General features: G+C 42.8%; 2 protein-coding genes across 2 annotated transcripts in view; both read left to right on the top strand.

The window, feature by feature from the left end:
* si:dkeyp-14d3.1 (transmembrane protein 132C) overlaps positions 1–23,656 on the top strand; it is a 175,555-nt gene that overhangs the window by 9,936 nt on the left and 141,963 nt on the right. The gene's annotated exons all lie outside the window — the stretch shown is intronic.
* Positions 12,797–20,039, top strand: LOC119019919. Its single transcript, XM_037098899.1, has one exon. It carries the CDS (start codon positions 13,297–13,299, stop codon positions 19,153–19,155), a length of 5,859 nt encoding a protein of 1,952 aa, XP_036954794.1. The 5' UTR covers positions 12,797–13,296; the 3' UTR covers positions 19,156–20,039.

Genomic DNA, 23,656 nt, shown 5'->3' with positions numbered 1-23,656 from the left:
TATTTATTGTATGTTCTTATGCATGTTAAAGATCTTGAAAGTTAAAACGTCAAAGTCAAAACGTCATGTCAGCAGTCCTGACCTTAATTCTGTCACTTTGTTAAATCAGTCATCACCATGTCATACATTTATTTATTAATCTATTCCTTGCGGCTAGGTTGGCATGTAAGAATTGATTCAGCATAGCTGCTCTATTGTTGTAAGCAGTGCTGGCTCAGGTGTGTGTGAGCTGACCAATCAGAGCAGACAAGGTGTTCGCTATAGTTTTAGCTGCAATCAAATCAAGTTACTTCACATCAACGGATGGAGACGTTTTATACTCACTCTACTCAAATGTGCGGCACTAATTGCAAGATGGGTGAAGTTTCCTTTTCTCCCTTGATTTAAAGCCAATACTCAACGGAAATACCTCCACAGAATAATCATTTGTTCATTAACCACAAATCAGTCACATGTAAAAGGTCTGACATGCACTTTGACCAGTAGTAAGATGGTACTTGATGTAATTGGAATGCCTGTGTGTGTGTGGGTCCCCCAATCAGTCCCGACACAATCACTGATTCCTAATCAGTGTGAAAGTAATGGCCACCTCGGAGTACAATCAGTGTACAAGTTAGTCTGGCAGGAGCGGCTCTAACTTAATGAACTCCCTCGGGAGAACTCACTGACTCAGCGTGATTGTGTTCATAGGCAAAGAACACAAAAGTCCCCCTTTGCACACTGACTTTCTGGAGCTAAGCATTGTCCTGATATCGATTCACCCTGATCTGTAACTACATGTGTAGCAATGACATGTTTTCATGCTGTCATCTTGCCCTTGCCATCCAGCAGCCTCCGGTCGTCAGTTTTTGGCAGCCTGGAGTTTTCACGCTGCTTTGTTTCCCTCACGCTGGGGGACAGTGAGCTGATGACGAGGGAGGATTAGATTTGTCCAGTCGCGACGTAGACAGTGCGGCTATAGTGAGACACTGGGCCCGTGGTGCTCAGTGGTGTCGCCCCAGGCCGGGAGGGGCAGCGCTGGCAGCTAGCAGCTCCTGCCACAGCTCGCTCTGAACCGCTATCAGCTCCTGCAGATTCTCTTCCTAACCCAGAGGCCCTCAATTTCACACAAATTGGAAGGAGAAGCACCACGCTGAGACAGAATGACCCCAATGATAATGAAGGGTTAGCCTCAAAAATGTTACAGTTTCATTCAAATTGGGAATAAAATCGTTTAAGAATGTTAATGCAACACTGAATGCTGTATGCCCAACCTGCTGGGAATTAGAATTTGGATTAGCCATCATTTCTATTCGCCATGCTAGCGCTCTGACTTTATGGATGCTGGTCGGCCAGCCTCTCAGTCGGTCCACCGCTCTGGCCCAAACAGAAAAATCTCATCACATTTTGTCCATTGACCCCAAAGGATGGATCCCAATCACTTAGCTGATCCCTCTGAGAAAAAAAAACTTTTGGATGGGTGGACGTGAAGTTTGGTAAAGAGAAGAATGTTCCCCAGTTTTTGATTTGGTTTATGACTAAGTACCTGAAAACTGATCACGCTTTCCCATCAGCCTCAGAGACACTTTTGGGGGTTTTCACCAGCAGTAACGTAACAGAAAATTATAATAAAATGTATAAAATGTTCTTGGCAATCTTATAGGTATGGGGATGGGTGGCAATATGTGCTTGCTCAACACTAACTTTCTGTTTGGGCTCCCTGAGTTAGATGCTACAAAAGTGTTGAAAACATAGGAACTTTGTTGTAGGGGGAGTAGGCAAGTCAATGTAAACTGGCTGTGGTCATGTGATGTTGCCAGAGCCCGTTTAAGAGGTGGGCTGGACACACTTTGGCCTCACTCTGGAGATGGTCCATTGGAGATGTAAAATACAATGATGATGCAAATAAAACAAGGAAATAATTGAGGAGAACTAACTGAATATTGTTATAAAACAGTAGGAATTGTAAATGTTTACTTACTGACATGCTCTTATGTGGTAGGGTAATAGTTCAGACCTAGGTTGGAGGCAAATGATTGATAACTGTGTTTGGGGTGAAGAGTCAAACCTCAGAATTAAACTGAAATCTATTGGCAGGCAGTGTAGATAGGCTTGTCTCTCTGCAGCAGAGAAGTACACTGCAGACAGTAAACCGCAGTATGGATATGAACAGCGATAAATGCATTTTGTCAGCACAGTATGGCAGTTTGTATAATCTTTAAATCCCACATGTCGAAAACAATATTGAGAATCTTGCGTGGGTCTGACATTGATTTGGCAGTGGGATACAGAGGTGTGATGGAGGCCTTGATATGATTCACTCAGAGGACACACGAACTCGACTGAGATTAGTTCAAACAAGCTGCTGGCAAGTGGTTCTTTGCCCTGTTAGGCTGCATTTGAATACCATCGGTGCCTTGTTTCACGCTGTTTATGTGCATCTCAGTGAACCTCTCCGAGATTGTTTTGTGCAGGCCTGTAATTAGATGTGCTGGGACTATGGCAACCACTGAAATCACCACTGAGTGATGTAATCTGTGCTCCATCCTTAATTGCACATGCCATGTGTAGGATGGTTAATTTAGCCCGGAAGAATGAAGAATGTGCAAGCTTTTTGCCAAGTGATACCTTCCCAGACCAGTCCTGACATTTCATGGCAGTAGTGTCATATTCTATAATTTGATATAATGTCCTAGTGCATGCTAGCTCATTAAAATTGTTTTATATAGCTGTTGCTATGATCATGGCTGGAGGTGCTCTGACTTTCCGTGAAAAACGGGCAGTTTTAACTACAGAAACATCCCCTGAAGAAACAACCGATTTTGTCGCCACATAAATGCCTGGAAATGTCCCCAGGTTTCCTTATAAATATTCACTGGTGTGGCTCCAACTGCACTCGGCCGTACGGTTGCCTTCTAATACATTTAACATATAACATCAATGTGGTATGCCACTTCTGCAGATGCATAACAAATGTCAGCCTTGGATGTATCTGTGGTTTGCAGAAACGTTAACAGTATATCCTGGCCACTGGGCTGAGCTTTTGTGCGAAAGAGAAATATGTTTGGGAATAAAGTGTGAGCTGACCGGCAGAGAGAGGTGGGCTGATCTGTATGTCAGCAGCCTGCTGAGAATGAAGACGGATGAGAAGTGAAGAATCACTCTCGGCCCGTGATATGGCACAGTAAACATCAGCTCACCAGGCAAAGACAAACGCCGAAAACACCGCAGTTCAGTCCAGGTCATCTCACACAAAAGCATGCCAAGCACATAAAGCCCTGAAAGTGTAGGATGTGGAGGAATTCTATCAATTATTTGATAAGAGATCTGGAGGCTTACACAATTTATTTTTGGTGTCTCCTCATGTTTGTGGGAGATGGACCTGTGCTGTAACAACGGGGCAGCAACGATACAGAGTGTAACGACTCAGAGTTTTACACTCTACTTCAAGATTCCCCTACACGTGTATTTTATAAACACTGATTCAAATGACTGAATAAAAGCCACACAAATCAAACTATCCTAACCTTCTCAGGGGGGCCACTATCTATCTAATCACATTTATATAACCTGCTCTGATTACTGCTAATTTGAACCCCAGGGACTGAACCAACAACAAGGGTAGGGCTTTATTAATTTACAGTCAAACAACATTAACTGATATCAGATATGGATGTGACATTTCTTTAGCAGCTAATCCAGGCAAATTCCCCTCATGCATGATGAGTTTGACACTTGACTACCACCAGAAAAAAATGCATCAAGCCTTCTGGCAGAGTGAAGTGAAGAATGACGTGCTGTCAGTCATCTGAATGAGCTTTGTTGTGTTTTCCCTCGTAGTCTTTACAATATGTAGCGCTGCTGACAAATACAAGACAAGACAAAATGACAAGTTACCAGAATCATCTAATTAGCGGGTGACCTGTCAGTCCGTGTGATTTCAAGTTTTTTTTTTTTTTTTTTTTTTTATGAGTAAGATGGCCTGAACCCTAAATGCACTCAACTGAAATGCAGAATTCTGTTCTGTAAAGGAGAAAACAAATTGCAGCTCTGCTCACCGCCCAGAATGCTCGTGCCTGTAATACGTTTTTAGAGGTCGAGCTCATGTTGTTGGATTTTCTACTCCTCATATAGATCTCTTTTAGTAATAAGAAGGTGTCTTACACATAATAGAAATACAGATTTGTGGCAACACTCTTTACGTGATATGAGACTATATCTTGGTCTTCAGCTTGGATATCATCAGTTTCTGTTTTTCAGTAGAAGCTCTGTTTTTAATGGGTCTTCCCTTTTTTCTTGAGGTATGTTTTACAGAAATGTCATTTCAATGGATCAGCGATTTACACTAATTAACCTTGTTTGCATTTTGAGCTGTCATGTCAACAGTTTTATAGACGTCTGTTTTAAAATGGTGCTTTATGGTGAAAATGCTTTTTGGGCTGCAGGGGAATCTTTCCACTGTGAGGCCCCCGGACAAAACTGGAGGGAAGACTGAGCAGTGCCCAACACAAGAGCCAGAATAAATATTATATACTATATTTTGTAATATTATGTTTGTTTAGGGTGTTTTTTTTCTGTTTCTTTCATCACATTGCTGTGCAGGTTTACGCACAAAAACCACTTGGTTAGGGTTAGAAAAACATCATGGTTTAGCTTAAAATACCCGTTTCAGTCGCCACGATCAAGGATGGAGATGTCTGCAGGTGTCCCTAAAAATATCCAGCGGCGTCACAATGAATCAATATATTATGGCCATCGCAGTATTGAAAGTCTGTTTTCAAACAGCATTGTAATGATGTACTGCAGTGCTGAACAGATGTCCTCATTTGCAGATCTTGTCCTCCAGATATAAGATGTTTGTTTGGTACAGACCCAAGAAATGTCCTATCAGCATTCTTTAAAAGTTTTTCCACTGAAATTTGCGATGTAAAAATGATCATTCCCAGTAAACGTGAATCATAACGCAATAACAGCAACAATAATAATAATATATTTTTTATCGTATTGTGCAGCCCTAGAATTTATATTCTTAAATGAAGTTATTTGCCTTTATTATTTTTTCATTATAATAGCAGTGAGATAGCTCATTTTTATTAGGCCTACCTAAAATCTGATTAAGTCGAAGTCATGTGTGCAAAAGATTCAGCAAACCTTTCTAATTTTTCAGGGGCAGTTTTGCATTCTCTAATGACTAACTTCTTCCAGTACAAGTGGACGGACTCCTTCAGCTGTCTCCGTCTGTGACGTTTCCACATTGCTCTGGACTTCGACAAAATATCCCCGTTTGACTCTAACACCAGTGAGTGTAGTCATTAAGGCAAAAAACTTTAATGTATGTAATATATTGTATTATAGACGACTGACTTGTCCTTCTCATGCTTCATTATCTTAAAGAATAGCTTTCATCTATAGGTTACGGCTATTTTGAACTTTAGAGGTTAGCACGGTGTAGTGTCTAACAGGGTTAATTCATGCGCTAAGACTGCTTTACTTTTCCTTTCCTTTTTCACAGAGAGCGCTTGAAGCTTCATAATATTCACGCTCCCCTCCCTCCTTTGCTTTCCCAAGGTGTTCAGTCTAGTTAGGCAGGAAAAAGCATGCTGCTTTCACTTGGCCTGTAGAGGATTAACTAAAACAGTGAGTGATTTTTTTTTTTTTAATTTTTCCCGCCTGCAGAGCAGCTCTGCGTCCAAGAAATGTTGTAGAACAAAAATTATAATTAGCTTCCATTTCCTTACTTTCTTTTTCCAACACATTATGAACCCCACGTCTGTAAATCTGGCTCAGGAGGAATCGCCCAGCCTTCTAGGATTCCTGCAGACTCGTTTTTCGAAGTGTAGAGTGAGTTGCCGTCAATCACTGAAAGAAAGTTCAGCTTGGCAGCAGGACAGGAAGGCTATGTGAAACAAAATGTGCCCTGCCGCATTGGTAGATGGAAACATTTCTTTAAAACTAAAATATTTTGTCAGAGGTGTGAAAGCACACTGTTTTTTTTTCCTAATAAAAAAATAGAAACATTTCTCTCCTCTTGCTTTAATAGCTTTTATTTCCCTGGATCAAAATAAATCCACTTGCTCACAGAGTTAGTGCCCACTCTGACAGGTTTGAGGTTAAACTGCAGATTTAAAAAAAAAAAAAAGCTCTTTTCACAAGAGGGTGAGTGGACACTTCTAGAGAACCCTAAATTTTCACATTTCCAAGGATTAAAAAAACCTAAAATGTATAAGCCTTGCACTGACTGAATGAAACACCACAGGCCCACCGTGTTACCGGGATAGATCTCAATGTGTGCATGTGTGCAACTACTTCAAACCATAAGATCCCTAGATTTAGAGGCTGAAAATATCTTTACTAGTGCAGAATCTGCACTAGAGCAAAAAGCACCTCGACCTGTTTTCAAGGGTGAAAAGACAAGTACAGAGATGGCATCTGTGCAGTGCAGCATCAATCAGTGCTATTATTGTAGTCATTGCAGTCCTGATATAACGAGGATAAATGCATAATTCATTAGTGTGTTGTTTAAAAGAATTTATCATCATGATGCTGTGCTGCAGTAGGTTAACTGACTGCACGTACGCTCAGTGCAAGTCTTTTGGCCATCATGAAAGCATATTCTCAACTTGATCAGCTTACAAAATATCATGTTCAAGGTTAAGACTTCTGTTGGCATGGTGGTTGACTTCCTATTCAATAACCTATAGCAGGGGTGCTCAAATACAAATCTTAAAGGGCCACAAATTACTTTCTCAATGACTCGAAGGTCCATGTGTTGAGGTCAGTCAGGCCACATGCAGTAATACTGTAATATTCAAAACAAAATGTCCTTTTCATTCAAAAGGACAACAAAAATTCAAACTAAAATAAAATGTCATTTCCATTTTGACATAAATTAAAATACATAGTTGGATATTTCCTCTTTTTGTTTGCCTTCAAACATTGTGTCCATCAATTCAGTCATGCATTATTTTATTCTTTCTGCATCTGAGAGTGGCTTCTTGTGCTTACCCACAATCCACACCAATCTAAGTGAGCACGCTGTTGCTTTTTGTTGTTGTGTCATAGATGTGACAAGAATTTGTGTTGTTCTTATCTCTGAATTTTCAAAATTCCCATGCTTCATCTCATAATGCCATTTCAAATTGGAAATCTTCATCACAGCTATAGTCTCCTGGCATATTAAGCACATGGGTCTTGTGCTGGTTGGAGGGAGAATGACTGCAGTCCATACAGATTTTCACTGTCCACTTTTCTTTTAGCAGTCAACTTGGAACACGCCATTTTCGGCGAAATGTCAACATGCAACCTGCTGCAAAATTGAAAGTGAAAGTTAAAAATTGCGCTCGCAGTAGTGAGTGACCTAGTAACACCTTGTCTGTGTATCGTTGGCATGGAGACAGGTCGCAGCATACACGTGCCGACCCGACCAAAACACACAGTGAAGGAATAACAGGTCGGGGGCCACAAATAGGAGGCCGGCGGGCTGGATGTGGCCGGGTGCCGCCTATTGAGGACCACTGACCTATAGTCTCAGAATTATTGATAGACCCAACACCCATCTCTTATCACAGCAAAACCAGAATAACACATAGCACACATCTATAGTGATAACATATGTGGAAGGGAGCAGACAAAATGATACAAAGACCTAAGTGTCATTTAACGGTCAAGGCCCTATTTAGACAGTCTATAATACATGGTCTGAAGCACAGGGCGCGTCCAAGGCCATCTTGCTAGTTAAAGCAGATAATCTGGGTGCAAAGAGAGGCGCATGGCACACAGGGGTTGTATTCAGACCCTGAATTAGTCACGTGTGAAACAAGAGTAAACAATCCCAGTGCCTGTTACCCAGCATTCAACAATCATCTGTCCTATCATCAACTGCATATGAAAAAAATACTCTGATATTTAACTGAGGAGGAGGAGGAGTGCTGCTGGCGATCTCTCTGTGTGTGCACAGCTCTCATTTTGTGGATCAGGCAGGATGGGTCATAAAAAGAATCATCCTGATCAATAACGAACAAGGGTAACAATGAGAGGGTGAAATACATCCTTAATGTGGAATCCTCCAGCAGCAGAAATGATGTGATCTGCGCATAACCTGTGCATTTGCGCGCTGGGAACAGATGATAAACTTTATAGATTATTTAAAACTTCTGACTCGCCGAGAGGATAGGTAAGTATTTCATGTTAATTAATGTTCTGTGTTCCTCTGCACACCGAAAGGTCACACACAGTCCAGATTCAGACAGTAACATAGTTTGATGTGAAGCTGCTGTCCTGAGAAAGCCTGAGATTGTGTCTTAACATATTTATTTCAGAAGCTAAAAGTTGACTTTTGTTCCCTCTGGAGCGTTTATAACTACAACCTTTAGCTTTGCTGTTTTAATATGCCACCATATTTGTTATGGTGACATAATTTCGAGCATGAAAATGTTTAAAATAAAGGAAACCAGCCTCTCAAATCATAAACTCAGAGTGTACGTGCGTTTTGAACCAGCCTCTGTAGGCGCATCTTACTGTCTGATTAAAGTGCTCTTTAAATAGCAGGAAACAGAGCAGTTTTTTGTTGGTCTATCACAGAGATGCCTTCTGCTGCCTCAAGATAGCGATCCACGATCAGTGCGCCTGACCACACCTCATTTTAAGATCAACATGTCCAGGAGTGCACAGGTGGACGCAAGTACATTCGCTCTTCACACAACATGGGCGATGGCTGTGAAATTGACAATGGCGTCGGCCTGATACTACTTAGGCTGCCGTGTGCCCCTTTTTGAGATTAAGATAGAGCCTGTATACCCTGTATCTATGTATTAGATACATTGAAATTTCAAACTGATGATGGCGCCAGATGAAAAGTCAGAATCACTACAATCACTGTGGCACCACGAATGTTTGTACCAAATTTTGCCACAATCCATGAAGTAGATTAGAGGTCGATCTATAGTGGCTGATACAATGACCCTGTTTGAAGCAGAGAGCATAGCCATTGATCGGCCCACTGCATGAAGAAATCTGTGCAGTGTTGAGCGTAGATGGGATTGATTTTTGTAGAGATTTATCGATTGGATTATGATTTTTTAATTTTTATTTTATTTTATGCAATTTAAATTACATAATATAAAGTGCACCTTGCTGGCAGGAGAAGACAGCATCAGAATGCTTGTGAACTGCTAATTACTGCAGTTTTGAGTTTTGGTGGGATTAACAAGCAAACCTCACTATGGACTGCTCCTGCCGCACACTAGTGACTACTGACTGTGTACTAATGGAATGAAATTGACTCTGGTGTGCACTTAGTTATCAAGATAAGAACAAGACATGATATGTGAGTAAGGGAGACTGGACATATTATTTTTTTCTGCTCTTCTGCGTGGATTTTTACGCTGCTAAATACAGTATGTGCTATACGCTGCTTGGAGTGCACCTGTGAACTTGTCTGTGTGGACAGTCGCTTGGTAGAGTTGTTTTCATGATAGTGCAGGTACTTCAAACTGTGGACTCGCCAAACTCAGTTCAAAATCTTATCAAGATCAGCAAATACAAATAAAGCTGTCCTATAAGTTAACTGGTCGGGGGAGGCTGGCGCAGCTATCGGCCACAGTTGGATACAAGTTTCACATGTATATAATGTATACTATGGTTCATTATCAAATTAATGTTGCTTGTAAAACGGACAATATTTGCCTTTAAATTGTAGTGGAGTGAGGTATAAAGTACCAGAAAATGGAAATACTCAAGTATGTACCGCAAAACTGTACTACATTCCATCCCGGGTTACAGCCCTAATGTACAAAGCTACCAAACTCATACTGTTATGACATCCATGTTTGGTTTGGTTTGGAAGTTTGTATTTCAGGTTTAATTTTATGAAACACACGGTAACTTCTGCCCTCAAATGCTGTATCCTACTTCCACTCAATAAAGTACACAGACCTTGTAGTGGTTACCCTTTTTTTTTTGTACGTAATTAAAGTACATAAGAAGTACATTGATAGAGTCACCTAAACCGAAATATTGGAAGCTTTAGAAAGAGAAAGCGAATGGTTCCAGAGATTTTCTATGTTTCTGGAGCTATCTTACTAACATTGCCTCTTCTGTTGGACAGTAATATCCACAACACCACACTGAAGACGATGCAAATTTAGCACGCTGGCATGTTTGGCTTAAAGTTGTAACTCCTTCAGTGTGAATGAATGACTCATAGAAATACAGACTAAATAACTGTAATAGTCTGACATAAGGTATGTTATTTTTGCAACAAGAATCCAAATCGTAGATCTTTAATAACCGTTTTATTTTATAACAGCTCTCAAGCTCGGAGCAAGAGTGTATGAATTCGACCATTCGCTTTACTTTCAGCTCCTTTGTTTTTGCAAATTCTGCTCAGCTTGAGACATTTATTTTAGGCGACAAATCTTCGCCACCGTCTCGAGTGAGCCTACACACCTGTTTCGCTCCATTCACTTCTTTCTGTTGATGTGGAGTACGTCCTTACCGCCTCAAAATTTTTGCCTGGCAATTTATCTGAATGCACCATTCAGTTTAAAATGACGACATCCTCATTAGGCATTTATAATCTAATAGTACTGCAAGCTATAATCCAATCAAGGCCAATTATAACCATGATTATCGTCTATTCATTAGCAATGAAACCAAAGTCTGGTGCTGCTGAACATAAAAAGTGGGAAAAAAGTGAAAGTCTATAAACACCACCTATCCAAGACTCACAGTATGGCTGCATTTAAAGGGATTCAGCCTTGTCAGGAGAGCTCCGCGCAGAATTTATCATCCTATATGTAGGTGACCTTGGGGAGAGGTTTACCAGTAGATTTGGGGAGGGAGCAGGGTTGGATAGGAGGCACTTAAGCATGCAGCGATACCGTGCCACAAAACCCTTTCATTTACAAGCTCTGTTTTTCACACCTTGGTTATAAATAAAGGGGATTTGGGGGGGGAAATCTTCCCTCTGTCCTGACTGTATAAACTGATTTAATTAACTTTTACGGATTTTACGGCTATCATCCCCTGGTTCCACGGCAAACTCCTACAGCCTCCCAATGTTGGCTTTAACAAACAGTAAGTAAAACCGTTCATTGTGGGAGTTTTTGCGCTGACCGTAGTTGAACTCTGAAGTTTAATTTCACAAAAGTTTTGATCCTTCAGAGGAGAAAAACACGTTACGTCTTGATTCAGAGGCACTTTCATTATCAGAGGCCGCCACTTGTTCCTCTCACTCATCAGAGAGGCGCAGCACTTCATTTTCACACTGCAAAATCACAGACAGGCATCAGCATCCACAATCAATCTGCTTTGCTTGTGTTGAATATATTCTCAATTAGATTTTCTTTGGTTCTGAGATTTGTCGTTAATATGATTTTGTGGCCATCGCACTTAAAGAGGGGAAACTATGATGGAGTTGAGGAACAATGTTTTTCAGTGTTACACTACACGCGAGAATCGCATAACAATTCATTCAGAGGGGGCAAAAGTGCACTCATTTCTACCACGGATCGACATTAATGCATTCTGTAATGTCATGTAATGTTCTCACCTGTTAATCTGTATACTGTTAATTCTACTGAACAGATTTTAGTGAAACTTGGATGAAGGAAGTGTCTTTTTCTGGACTAGACCCCAATAATTTGGTGCAGATCTAGATAATCTTTACTTACTTTCTGTAACAATGTCAGATGGGGTGTTTTTCGACATTTTAGTTAATTTGTTAATAAGCCGGACTCTTAATTCTCTTGCTGAGAAGCCATCCGGTGATTATAACTAGCCCTGACATAGTGCTGTGGAGTGAGATAACTATGGCAGCGGCATGACAAGATGCGCACCATCGTAGTCAGAAATAGACTTTACCACTTTTACATTTTCTGTTGTCCCGATCAGGGGGGACAACAGAATGCTGTTTGTTTCAAGCCCTGCGGCATGAGAGCTAACAGCAACCGGAGATAACAGCTGACTGAGCTGACAGCTTCCAGCTGACAGATATAACAGCTTGTAGCGGAGCTAAACACAGCAGAACTGTTCAGAGAAAAAAGTGAAGTTAAACTGTGAAATGTAGTTAAATGTGACATCACAACACGTTTACACTAGATAAATGTACTGAAATATTTTAGCTGATTACAGTTTGTGGGTGAAAATACTTCGAGTTTGAAATTACTGAGACACAGATTTTCCTAAATTCCCTTCTTTACAATTTAGAGACAACTATGAATCAAGATATATTTCCAACAAAGTGAAGAAACATCCTTGTGGGTGGTGACTGGAATTGGCTGATACTGCTTTCAGGGATCTGTGATCATCCCCAAAAATCTGGATCGGAGCACCCTCGGTAATAATTCTAACTCAGAAATAGCTATTGATATATTTCCATATAAACAAGCTGTCCTCGAGTCAAATAACGTCTAGAAAGGTGTCTACACAGAAAGGTCCTGCTAACATAAAGAAAGTGAGTATATATAACATTGTGCTGTCCTTTGAAGAGAGTATGTTATTCAGTTTATTCAGTCATGAAAATCTTGAAATGTCTTCCCTAAAATGACACAGTGCACCTGTAAATCATCCTTAAGCAGTAATGGGTGGTTTAACATGTCAAGTGACAGAGAGCTGTTGAGTCTGATATTCTGACTCCCTGAGACACTGACAAACCAAAAGTTATCCAAGTTTTGTGGAAATTGATTCTGTAGTTTTCGTGTAATCCTTTTGACAAACCAACCATCCAACAATAGGGACACGGATGAAAACACAGCCTCTTTGGCAAAGGTAAAAAGTGCATAGTGTCTTAGTTTATTAAACACACTGACTGTGTTGAGACCTAGATATTATTTGCATCTCAATATTTTGCAGTTTAATAATTTAGAGGTCAGTGAGCTGAGGAACTTCAAGTAAATGCTCACAGTTGAAGCTGTATGTTCGTTTTTCTTGTATTTCATAATTTTTGGGCTGAGGTCAGAGTTCATGTGATGTCATCGGCCGGCGCTGAGCAGGATGGGTGTTTGTTTTTTTCTTCTTGAATTGTTTTTTGGGGAGTACGTGTGTGAAGCAGGCCTATCGCCTGGAGGAAAAAAACCGATGTAAAACCGGGACGAATAAAGTTGCCAAACTGTGAGACGGAGTCGGGTCTACTTGAGGGTGCAACATAAACTTGGTGTTTCCGCCCGGTTTGAGTTTTTTCTTCAGCACGAAGCAAGAGGAATGACGAGCAACCAACGGACATCGTAGGAGCTAACGCTAGCTGCTAACACGGACATTGTGAGAGCTAAGCCTGCAGACATCTGGAGTCACGTATGGTGAAGGTAAACGTCTTCTATCATGTCGGAGCTGCAACAGATGTCGCCTGAGTGGGAAAGTATTGTGGCAGAGATAGAGGAAAAGTTATTGACACTGAAAGCACCTGATTTGAATGATGTGTGTACAGCGCTTAGCCTCACGGTGGATGAACGTGACAAAGACTCATCTCGCAAGTTGAGAAGGCTTGTTCTTCAGTACATAGAAGGAGAAGATATTATCTCAAGGGAGGATGAAGGGATGACTGTTTTGCTGGAATTAAATGACAAAATTGACGAATTAAGAGAGAAATTTGAGGATAGCGATGAGCTCCTGCATCAAAACGCTGTCCAAGAGCACCACCCTGTGGAGAAAAATGAAACTACATCCAATAACACAGAAGGACAAAAAGAAGGCGGTTCAACCCTGAATGCAACAGCTGCTGTGGCTAGCCAAAATGTGTCTTTGGTCCATCCACTGTACAGGAGAGAGTTAAAGATAACTGGACAAATTGGAGAACCAAACCAAAAGGACAAATTAACCTACTCAAGTTTGGAGAGACAAATCCAAAGGGCCCTAAAGAAAGGGTATGAGGAGGGAGAAGTTGTCGAGGCTGTGATTCAAGCAATAGCTCCGGGTACAAAACTGAAGAGTTATTTGGAAAGTAGAATAGATTTGACACTGCAAGCCCTCAGGCAAATTCTACGGACTCACTACATTGAAAAAGATGCTACAGAGCTGTATCACTCCCTCACACGTGCAGTTCAGGAACCCAAAGAGACACCTATACAGTTTTTGATGCGAGCCATGGATCTGAGACAGCAAATTGTCCTTGCTTCAGACAGAGTCAAGTCAGGCTTGAAGTACAGTTCAGAACTAATTCAAAACCAGTTCCTTCAGACAGTAATGACTGGTCTTCATGATGATGCTATTCGAACGGACATAAGGCCATACTTACAAAATCCCAAAGTTACAGATGAAGTCCTTCTGGAGAAGATGACAGCTGCTTACAGTCTGGAAATGGAAAGAAAGAACAAGCTTTCAACCACTGTGAAAGCAAAAACGATCAGGATGGCAGCAATTGGTGAAGAAAAGGAACAAACTGAACATATGCCAAAACCAAACACAAACAAAGGTGGTGAAACAAACAAACGTGATACACTTATGGAGAAGGTTGATCAAGGCAACAAAGCCATATGTGAAGCCATCCAGAACCTCACCACGCACATTGCAAGCCTACAACAAGCCCCTCAGCCTCATGTTCAACAAAGGAGAGTCAGTGGAGAACCAAGTCGAAAATACAGAGCACAGCCTAGGATTGTTAATCGCAGACAATGTCCGGAATGTCAACAGTCCAATCCTGATGGAAAGTGTGACCACTGTTACAAGTGCGGCAGTGTAGAACACTGGGCATCAGGATGCCGAAGGAGAAACGTCACAGCCAGCACGAATAAAGTTGGAATCCTGCATTGTCCTGCTGAAAACACGGAGAAAGCAGAACTCTTCAGTCTGAGAGTACCTCTCAGTGGTAAACAGCTGCAAACAGCAAAATTGATTGGGAAGAAATGTTTAGTTCGAGCTTCTTTAGGAGGAGTTGACACTACCGTACTGTGGGACACTGGTTCACAGGTATCAATAGTGGGATCCAACTGGAAATCAGAGTACCTGCCAGATGTTGACGTGAAACCAGTGGCTGAGCTGCTTGGATATGGATCATTAGAGCTTTCGGCTGCCAATGGAACTGATATTCCATATGAGGGATGGATGGAAATTGAAGTCACCTTATCCAAAGATGCTGTTGCTGGAATGAGTGACAAACCCGTCCTGGTGCCCATCCTTGTGGCCCATGATGACATGGAACGCCCGATCATCGGCTTTAATGTAATCGAGGAACTGGCCCTGACCAATGACACAAGTGAAGATGGGATTTCATCAGGTCACATGGTTAAGAGACTGAGCACAGCTCTGGATGTAGGCCACAGAACTGCAAGAGCTGTTTTATCCGTGTTGAAAAAGCAAAAGCCTGAAAGTCAGCCCCACCTAGCCAGAGTAGGCAGGCAACCAGTGACAATCCCGAGGAACAAAGTTATGGTCGTGCAGTGTGGTCGGCTAAACAAGGATGTGGTGAGCACATCATACGTAGTGTTAGAGCCGAACCTTGAGGCACCATGGCCATCTGGCCTAGCCATCAGAGAACAGTTAATTGAGCTTTCCCCAGAAGATAATGGTAAAATCGAAGTGACTGTGGAAAATATGACTGATAATGATATTGTGCTTTGCAGTCGCACCACACTTGGCCTGTTGCACAGTGTTGTAACCACCTACCCATTGCAGATAAAGTCAGCTGAGGAACATATATCACAAGCTTCAGACAGCAGTGCCACTCCGCCTGCACAGCAGCTGAGGGGAGAATCACAAGGTGAGCACTGGGATCCACCAGTGGACCTGAGCCACCTGTCAGAAGACCAGCGACAGCAGGTAAAACAAATGCTCAGGGAAGAATGTGATGTGTTTGCAAAGGATGACTGGGATACAGGGTGCATTAAAGATTTGGAGATGGAGATACAGCTAAAAGACAATGTGCCTGTCCAAAGAACATACAATGCAATTCCGAAACATCTCTATCAGGAAGTAAAAACACACATACAGGACTTACTCCACCGAGGCTGGATCCGGAAGTCCTGCTCCTCATATTCCTCACCTGTAGTATGTGTCAGGAAGAAAGATGGGAGTCTACGGCTGTGTATAGACTATAGGCTGCTGAATGGGAAAACACTGCCTGACCGCCATCCCATCCCGAGGATTCAAGAGATTCTGGATAACCTGGGAGGCAACTCCTGGTTCACAGTGTTGGACCAGGGAAAAGCCTACCACCAGGGCTTCATGAGTGAGAAAAGCAGACCCTGCACCGCTTTCATAACACCATGGGGACTTTACGAATGGGTGAGGATCCCATTTGGGCTGACCAACGCCCCTGCCTGCTTTCAACGCTATATGGAGGGATGCCTGAGAGAGCTCAGAGATGAGGTGTGTGTACCATATTTGGATGATGTATTGGTTTTCAGCTCCAGTTTCACTCAGCACATCCAAAATGTGAGACAGGTGCTCAGACGACAGCGAGAGTGTGGCATAAAACTAAGACCAAAAAAATGTGACTTCTTCAAAAGTGAGGTCTGTTATGTAGGTCGAGTTATCTCTGCAGACGGGTACAAGATGAACCCTAAAGAAGCAGAGGCAGTTCAAGCACTGAAGCATGAAGCACCAGCCACTGTGCGAGAGGTGAGAAAGCTAATGGGATTCCTTAGTTATTACCGATCGTACATACCAGACTTTTCTAGGACAGCCAAGCCCCTTTATGAACTGTTAGCAAAACCCAAGTGTGAGGCGAAGCAAAACCAAAAGAAAAAGGTGCTTGGCCGCAAATGCGCTCAGTTGCCACCTTCCCATCCAGTACAGTGGACAGCACTTCACAAAGAGACACTGAACAGGATCGTGGATCAGCTGACAAATCCACCAGTCATGGCCTACCCTGATCTAGAGAAACCCTTTGTGCTTCATGTGGATGCCTCTGAAGATGGTCTAGGCGCAGTCTTGTACCAGCGTCAAGAGGGTGTTCTCAGGGTGATAGCCTATGGATCAAGGACCTTAACAGCAGCAGAGAGGAATTACAAGTGGCATTCAGGCAAGTTAGAATTCCTGGCGCTGAAATGGGCCATAACAGAACGGTTTCGGGACTACCTTTTCCATGCACCTCACTTTACAGTTTACAGTGACAATAATCCCCTGACCTATGTCACAAAGTCAGCGAAACTGAATGCAGCTGGACACCGCTGGGTGGCAGAGTTAGCGGATTATAGGTTTACATTGAAATACAGGCCTGGGACCGCAAATAGGGATGCAGACTTCCTGTCGCGCAGACCAAAATCCATTGAGGAGGTCATCCAGGGATGCACTGAGGAATGCCAACAGGAAACCATCAAATGCATCGGGGAAGCCCTGGACATAGACAGGACAGGAGAAGTGAATTGGATCTCTGCTGTTACCTGCAATGAAGATGCGCTGCCAGACGGGTGCAACATCTCCGAGCCAATTCAGCCTCTCGCAGCAGACGACATAAGAACAGCTCAACACGCGGACTTAGTTCTAGACAGGGTAGTGACTTTGAAAAAAACACATGTCCACCTGAGACATAAAGACAAGCTGACAGAGAATGAAGGCGTCCGACAACTTCTCAGGGAGTGGCCCCGTCTACATATCGATGGTGATGGCATCCTCCGAAGAGAGACTGCGACAAGGAAGCAGCTGGTTGTTCCTGAGTCCCTGAAACCAGTTGTATACAAACATCTACATGAAGAAATGGGACACTTAGGTGCAGATAGAATGGTGGCTCTAGCAAGAGAGCGCTTCTTCTGGCCTAAGATGAGGCAGGAGATGGAACACTATGTTACCAAAGTGTGTCGCTGCATAAAGAGAAAGAAACCAAACAGAGTAACCAGAACAGCGATACAGAGTATAGAGACTTCTGCACCGTTTGAGATGATCTCCATTGATTACTTACATCTGGACAAGTGTAAGGGAGGTGAGGAATACATACTTGTAGTTGTTGATCATTTCACTAAATATGCACAGGCATATGCAACAAGAGACAAGTCTGGGAAGACGGCAGCCAGAAAGCTTTTTGATGACTTTATCATGCGTTTTGGTTTCCCGTCCAAGATACACCACGACCAGGGTAAAGAGTTTGAGAACACTCTCTTCCACAAGCTCCAAGACTACTGTGGTATCCATCACTCTCGCACTTCTCCATACCATCCTCAAGCAAATCCGGCAGAACGCTTCAATAGGACACTGCTTGGAATGCTGCGTACACTGGAAGAGTCTCAGAAGTCAAGATGGAAGGAGCACCTTAACAAAGTGGTCCATGCCTACAACTCAACTGTGCATGAGGCAACAGGATTTTCTCCATTCTTCCTTCTGTTTGGCCGTGAACCAACACTACCAGTGGACCTGATGTTCCCCAGGAGAGGAGAGGGGCGACATCAGTCACAGGCTGGCTATGCAGAGAAGTGGAGGGAAGTCATGCAAGAAGCCTATGCCATGGCAAGGCAGAGTATGAAGAAAAGTGCTAGGAGAGGACAGAAAAATTACAACCAGCGTGCATGGAGTTCGACACTGGAGTCAGGTGATCACGTCTTGGTGAGGAACCTCACACCTAGAGGTGGCACTGGAAAACTGCGCAACTACTGGGAAAACATGATCTATGTTGTCAAAGGAAGAAAAGGTCCTGATGGCCCAGTGTACGTGGTTGAGCCATTGCAAGGAACTGGGAGAAGACGTGTGATACACCGAAACCTACTCATGCCGTGCCCCTACCTGGTTGAAGAGTCAGAGGCAGGTGAATCCAACCTGAAAGACAAAAACGGTAGAAACAAAACAAAACAGAGAACAGGAAGGCGACATACAACCAAGCATGACACTTACCCAGCTGACACAGACAGTTCCAGCGAAGAGGAGTGTCACTTGTGGACAGCAGTAAGACACACAGATCTGCCCCTCAACGCAGAAGCAAAAGAGTTCTGCCCCAGGAGTAAATCGCCCAGAGACAGACCTAAGGTGGCGTTTAGACCTGAGGAGCACTTGGAAGAGGGACATACGGAGGACAGCCATGGTATCGATGAAAAGAGCGACGCTCTGGCTGTGGGATCTGAGGATGAGCAGAGCGACGCCGACACATGGAGGGAAAGGCCTAAGAGAGTTCGACAGCCCAGGCGTGTTTACACCTATGACCAGCTAGGCCAGCCGACTCTCCAACCGCTGAAAACCTGCCCTGTCAGTGCGAGAGAGCCCCTGAGACCAGCCATGACCTGCCAACCAGACCATCATCCATGTATCCTTTTGTCATGAATAGAGATTCATACACACACAAGATCATTTAAGAAATGCGTTTTTTCTAATGTGTTATATGAGATATGGTACATGGGTATGTAGGAATTGACGCACATTACAGGATATAGAAACAGGTTATCTGAACATCTATTTTAATAAGTACAGAAAATGGAGGATGCTATTCTAGAATTTTGGAGTCAAGACGGTAGTGTGATACATACTGGAAAGAAGGAATTAGTAGTGTGTGCACATACAGAATTTACTGGATAGATGGCTATGAAATGTGTAAGTACACAGTTCCGAGTGTAGATGGTAATTTCCTTGTCCCATTTGTGAAGATTTGGGGGGCCCACCAATGCTTCTATGGACTATGCACTCTTCGATACTTATGGACTATGGACATTTGATCCTGTATTGTGGCCATGAGAGACTTTTGCAAAGGGAAAAAATGGACTCTTAAGATAGCGTAACCTCATTACCCTGTAAATGAAAAACAGTGCTGTATGTCATATATACCTGTTTACTCACCTTCTCACAAAGTGTTCAATAGTTGAGAGGTTAAGAAAATGTTTGGCAACATTTTATTTAGTGGGGGAGGGTGTTGAGACCTAGATATTATTTGCATCTCAATATTTTGCAGTTTAATAATTTAGAGGTCAGTGAGCTGAGGAACTTCAAGTAAATGCTCACAGTTGAAGCTGTATGTTCGTTTTTCTTGTATTTCATAATTTTTGGGCTGAGGTCAGAGTTCATGTGATGTCATCGGCCGGCGCTGAGCAGGATGGGTGTTTGTTTTTTTCTTCTTGAATTGTTTTTTGGGGAGTACGTGTGTGAAGCAGGCCTATCGCCTGGAGGAAAAAAACCGATGTAAAACCGGGACGAATAAAGTTGCCAAACTGTGAGACGGAGTCGGGTCTACTTGAGGGTGCAACAACTGCAACTTGTTCATGCCAATGCACGCATTTAAAGGAAAGACGCTTAATTCTATTCAGTCCGTATAAATTAATTTTACAGGAGTTTAGACCAGAAGCACCCATAAGGTAGTGTCTCTGGCAAATGACATTTTAGGGGAATCTGTTAAGAGCACCTGCATGTTTTAATGAAAACATTTGACGCCGTTATATCGATGATTATATCGCAAGAGGAAGCTATACAATGTATTGCTGGATCAATATTTTGTCCCAGCTCTTGTCCACAGCTATAATCCAGTTTGCTTTCATTAGTGGGTGGCAAACAAGTCGTGGTTGGATTTGTGTCCACTTGTTCCTCTGCCCGAACAGAGCTCTCTCACCATTAAATGCCCCTCTGCACTCACAAAGAGGCCGACTGACTGCCTTGCGAATGCCTCTGTATTTAGCCTGATTTACGATATCGCTTAGCAGTAAAGGCCAGTGTGAGGGGAAGAGATTCATTAAGGATCCCAGTTTATGTTTTAGAGAAGTCCGGAGGGGCCACGGGAATACTGATTGGCACACAGATATGTGCTTGTCTCATCCTCCCGACCCGAGCCAAAAGCTCTCAGCTCCTTTCCCCCCTAGCCATGTGCACTGGATTGCACAAAGGAGGTGTTGTTCTGGGATTGCAGGTTGCCCAGGGTTCTCCTGCTGTGCCAACACTCTTCCAGGCCTCCTTGCAGCACCTGGAGGTTCTTCTCTGCATCCCTTAATGACATCCCTGCTGACCCTCCCAGCCACTTAGAGTGCTGCCTATTTGGGTTCGTCTTTTCCATCCACAGCTTCACCGTACAGGCCAGCAGCACGACATCGCAGTGTTTACTCTTCATCGGTCGATACGCTTTAATCCCCGAGATGATGCTTTCTCTCATGAACTCAAAATAGCTCTTCCTCCTCCCCAGCGAGGCCACAGGCCCATTACTCTTTATTAGCTCTTAGCGTCTTAAATGTGGCCATCCATTAGAGGCAAGGGAGCAAACAACCCCAGCAGGTCCCTCAGCAGCCTGCCAGCACACACACACACACACACACACACACACACACACACAGACACTCTCTCTTATTTAAATTGACCCTTAATCATGAACAGTTATCGTGCATTGAATTCAGCTCATCCGAAAGATAAAGAAGAGTTTTCTCTGAAGGTTTCCCAACTTTGTGTTGTGGCCCTCCCTCCCCTCTATGACTCTTACTTATCAGCTAGGCGGAGTCCGCAGCCCTCTATCTGCCTGAATGATTTCTTTTCTATGGAGGCTGGCATGAAGTAATACCATACTGTGTCATGTATTGATTCTTTTCCCAGTCCCTCTTTCCTGGATTTCTTGGTGCCTCAAAAGCATAAATCATCTGTAAAATGATCCTTGAAGGAAATATTGTAATTATTATTCTTGACGCATGGTCACAAATTCAATAGGCCTTATTAATTGAACATGGTGAGAAATATGATGTGGGTAATTCAATGGGACTAGAGAGCTTTCTCTCATCCCTCATGTTTAAGGCACTTCTGTTTGGCATTCATGGCAAAGCACCGAATGATTCAGGGTCGGGAAGAGGGTCAAAAGGAGTGTAATTGTGAAGCTCGACAAAGAGCCTTTCTCTGTCAGTTTTGCAATATGATTAAATGTTTTCTGTTCTTTAAACCGAATCAAGACTACCCATGTCAGAAAACCCTTTTTCTACAGATTATTGATAATTTAATCTCTGCAGAGAATCGAGGTATCACAGGAACATCCACCTTTTTTTCGAATACTTTGTTCATTGTTGTCCACCAGCTACTTTTGCTTTTTCCTATCGAGCTTTCTGTCCTTGTTCCTTATTTCTTGCCTGTCTTGACGTGTCTGATGAAGCAGAAAGACTAGCAGCCAGCCAGCCAGCCACCCAGGCAGCCGTTCACTTCCACCTACATTATTACAGCCAGGAGTGGGCAGCAGCAGTGTGGCCTCGCCTTCCCTGGTGTCCTCTATTGTGGCTGTTCATTTACTCAGCCTCTGCGAGTGTGAAGGCTGCTCTTCGCTCCGCCAGTCCTATTCCAGCTCTACATATCATAGCGTGGAGCCTCAGTGATAGGATGAGTGAGCCTGTATGAGGCTAGGGAAGAGGAAAGGTGCTGCTTGGCTAGTTAACACTCATGTGGGACCTGCACACCTCTACACAGCCATGTCTGACAGTAAAATGGCTGACTGGTAACCTCAGAAACTGGAAAGTGGAAAGTGGCTGCATATAGGAGTAGCATCAGATATATTTAAGTGACAACCAAACTAATTGGAACTCAAACTTTTAAGGCTAACTTGTAGCACTTGCTGCAAACTCCCATAGTGCCTCAGCAACTAGAATACACTAAAAATACAGACCAATGCCGATAGAGATTGGAAATCTACGAGAACTTCAGATAGTCTTCCACAAAAAAAAAAAAACAAGGTTGTCTGTGATATGTGTTCAAGTGATTTCATAATCCAAATACATACATCTTGTTTCATGCTAGTGTAGCTATCCTACATCCAGGTGAAATCTGTATCAGGTCTATTCTGAACAAGAATAGGCCTACAGCCTTATAGTGGCCCTTGAGGCAGTTTAAGGCTTGCAACGTCAGCATGCTCACATGTTCGCAATGACAGTTTCACACAGCGTGATGCTTGGCACGTATATTTACCATGTTCATCATTTTAGTTTACCATGTTAGCATGCTAACGTTAGCTAATTAGCATAAAATACAGCTGAGGCTGACAGGAATGTTTTTTGAATCAGTAATGTGGATATAATGATGACGTGGGTAAAGAAAAAGTATCTGAACAGTGGGACAGTCTGGTATCCCCAGGAAGTTACATTTCTTCACTGTAATGCAGACTTTAAAACCAGGAAATGACAACATAAATGTCATATCGTGATGTAACAACATTCAAAGCCTGAGACGATGCATTTCTGAAACTGGCAAGTTACCCTAATCTATTGTTGGTAGCTAACAAGAGATTTTTGTTGGAACAGCAGCGGACTTTCAGGCTAGCTTGACATAGTGGCCAAACCATGTTATTACAACGTCATGTGATGCACACTGGCTGAAGTAGAATTTTTCCCATAAGCTTACATCGTAAAAGAAGTTGCTGTAAAATGCTGCATACATTTTTTTTTCATTGTCACAACTCGTGTGAAATGACTCGTTTCACTATCAAAATTCAAGCAATTTTGTCTGATAACATTTGGTAGTCTAGAGAAACTGTACCATTAAATATTTTGAAGGCTCCATGGGCATCCCAGTAGGAAATCTCTCTGGATCATCCGGATTATTCTATACCCAGGAAGTTCAACTTTTTTGGCTTCCTGAGCCACTGCACAGCTTTCATAAAGATGAACATTTTAAACGCCTTATCCAGATTTTCCATTGTTAGATCCCTGGTAGAGAAGGGAGGAGAATGCCAACTGAAATAGTAGTCCAATGGCAGGGTACATACCAACAGTCTACATCTGGTGAGTCAGATTAGGCTACGCTTTGATGTAATGTGACTTTGTCTTGTGTGCAGATATGTCTGATTCTCTGCGTGAATCAAAACTGCCATAAGCAATCTGCATTA

Source organism: Acanthopagrus latus, chromosome 5, assembly GCF_904848185.1.
Source record: "Acanthopagrus latus isolate v.2019 chromosome 5, fAcaLat1.1, whole genome shotgun sequence".
NCBI classification, from domain to species: domain Eukaryota; kingdom Metazoa; phylum Chordata; class Actinopteri; order Spariformes; family Sparidae; genus Acanthopagrus; species Acanthopagrus latus.
The sequence above is the reverse complement of the archived record's forward strand: the minus strand, read 5'-3'. Positions and strand labels throughout refer to the sequence as shown.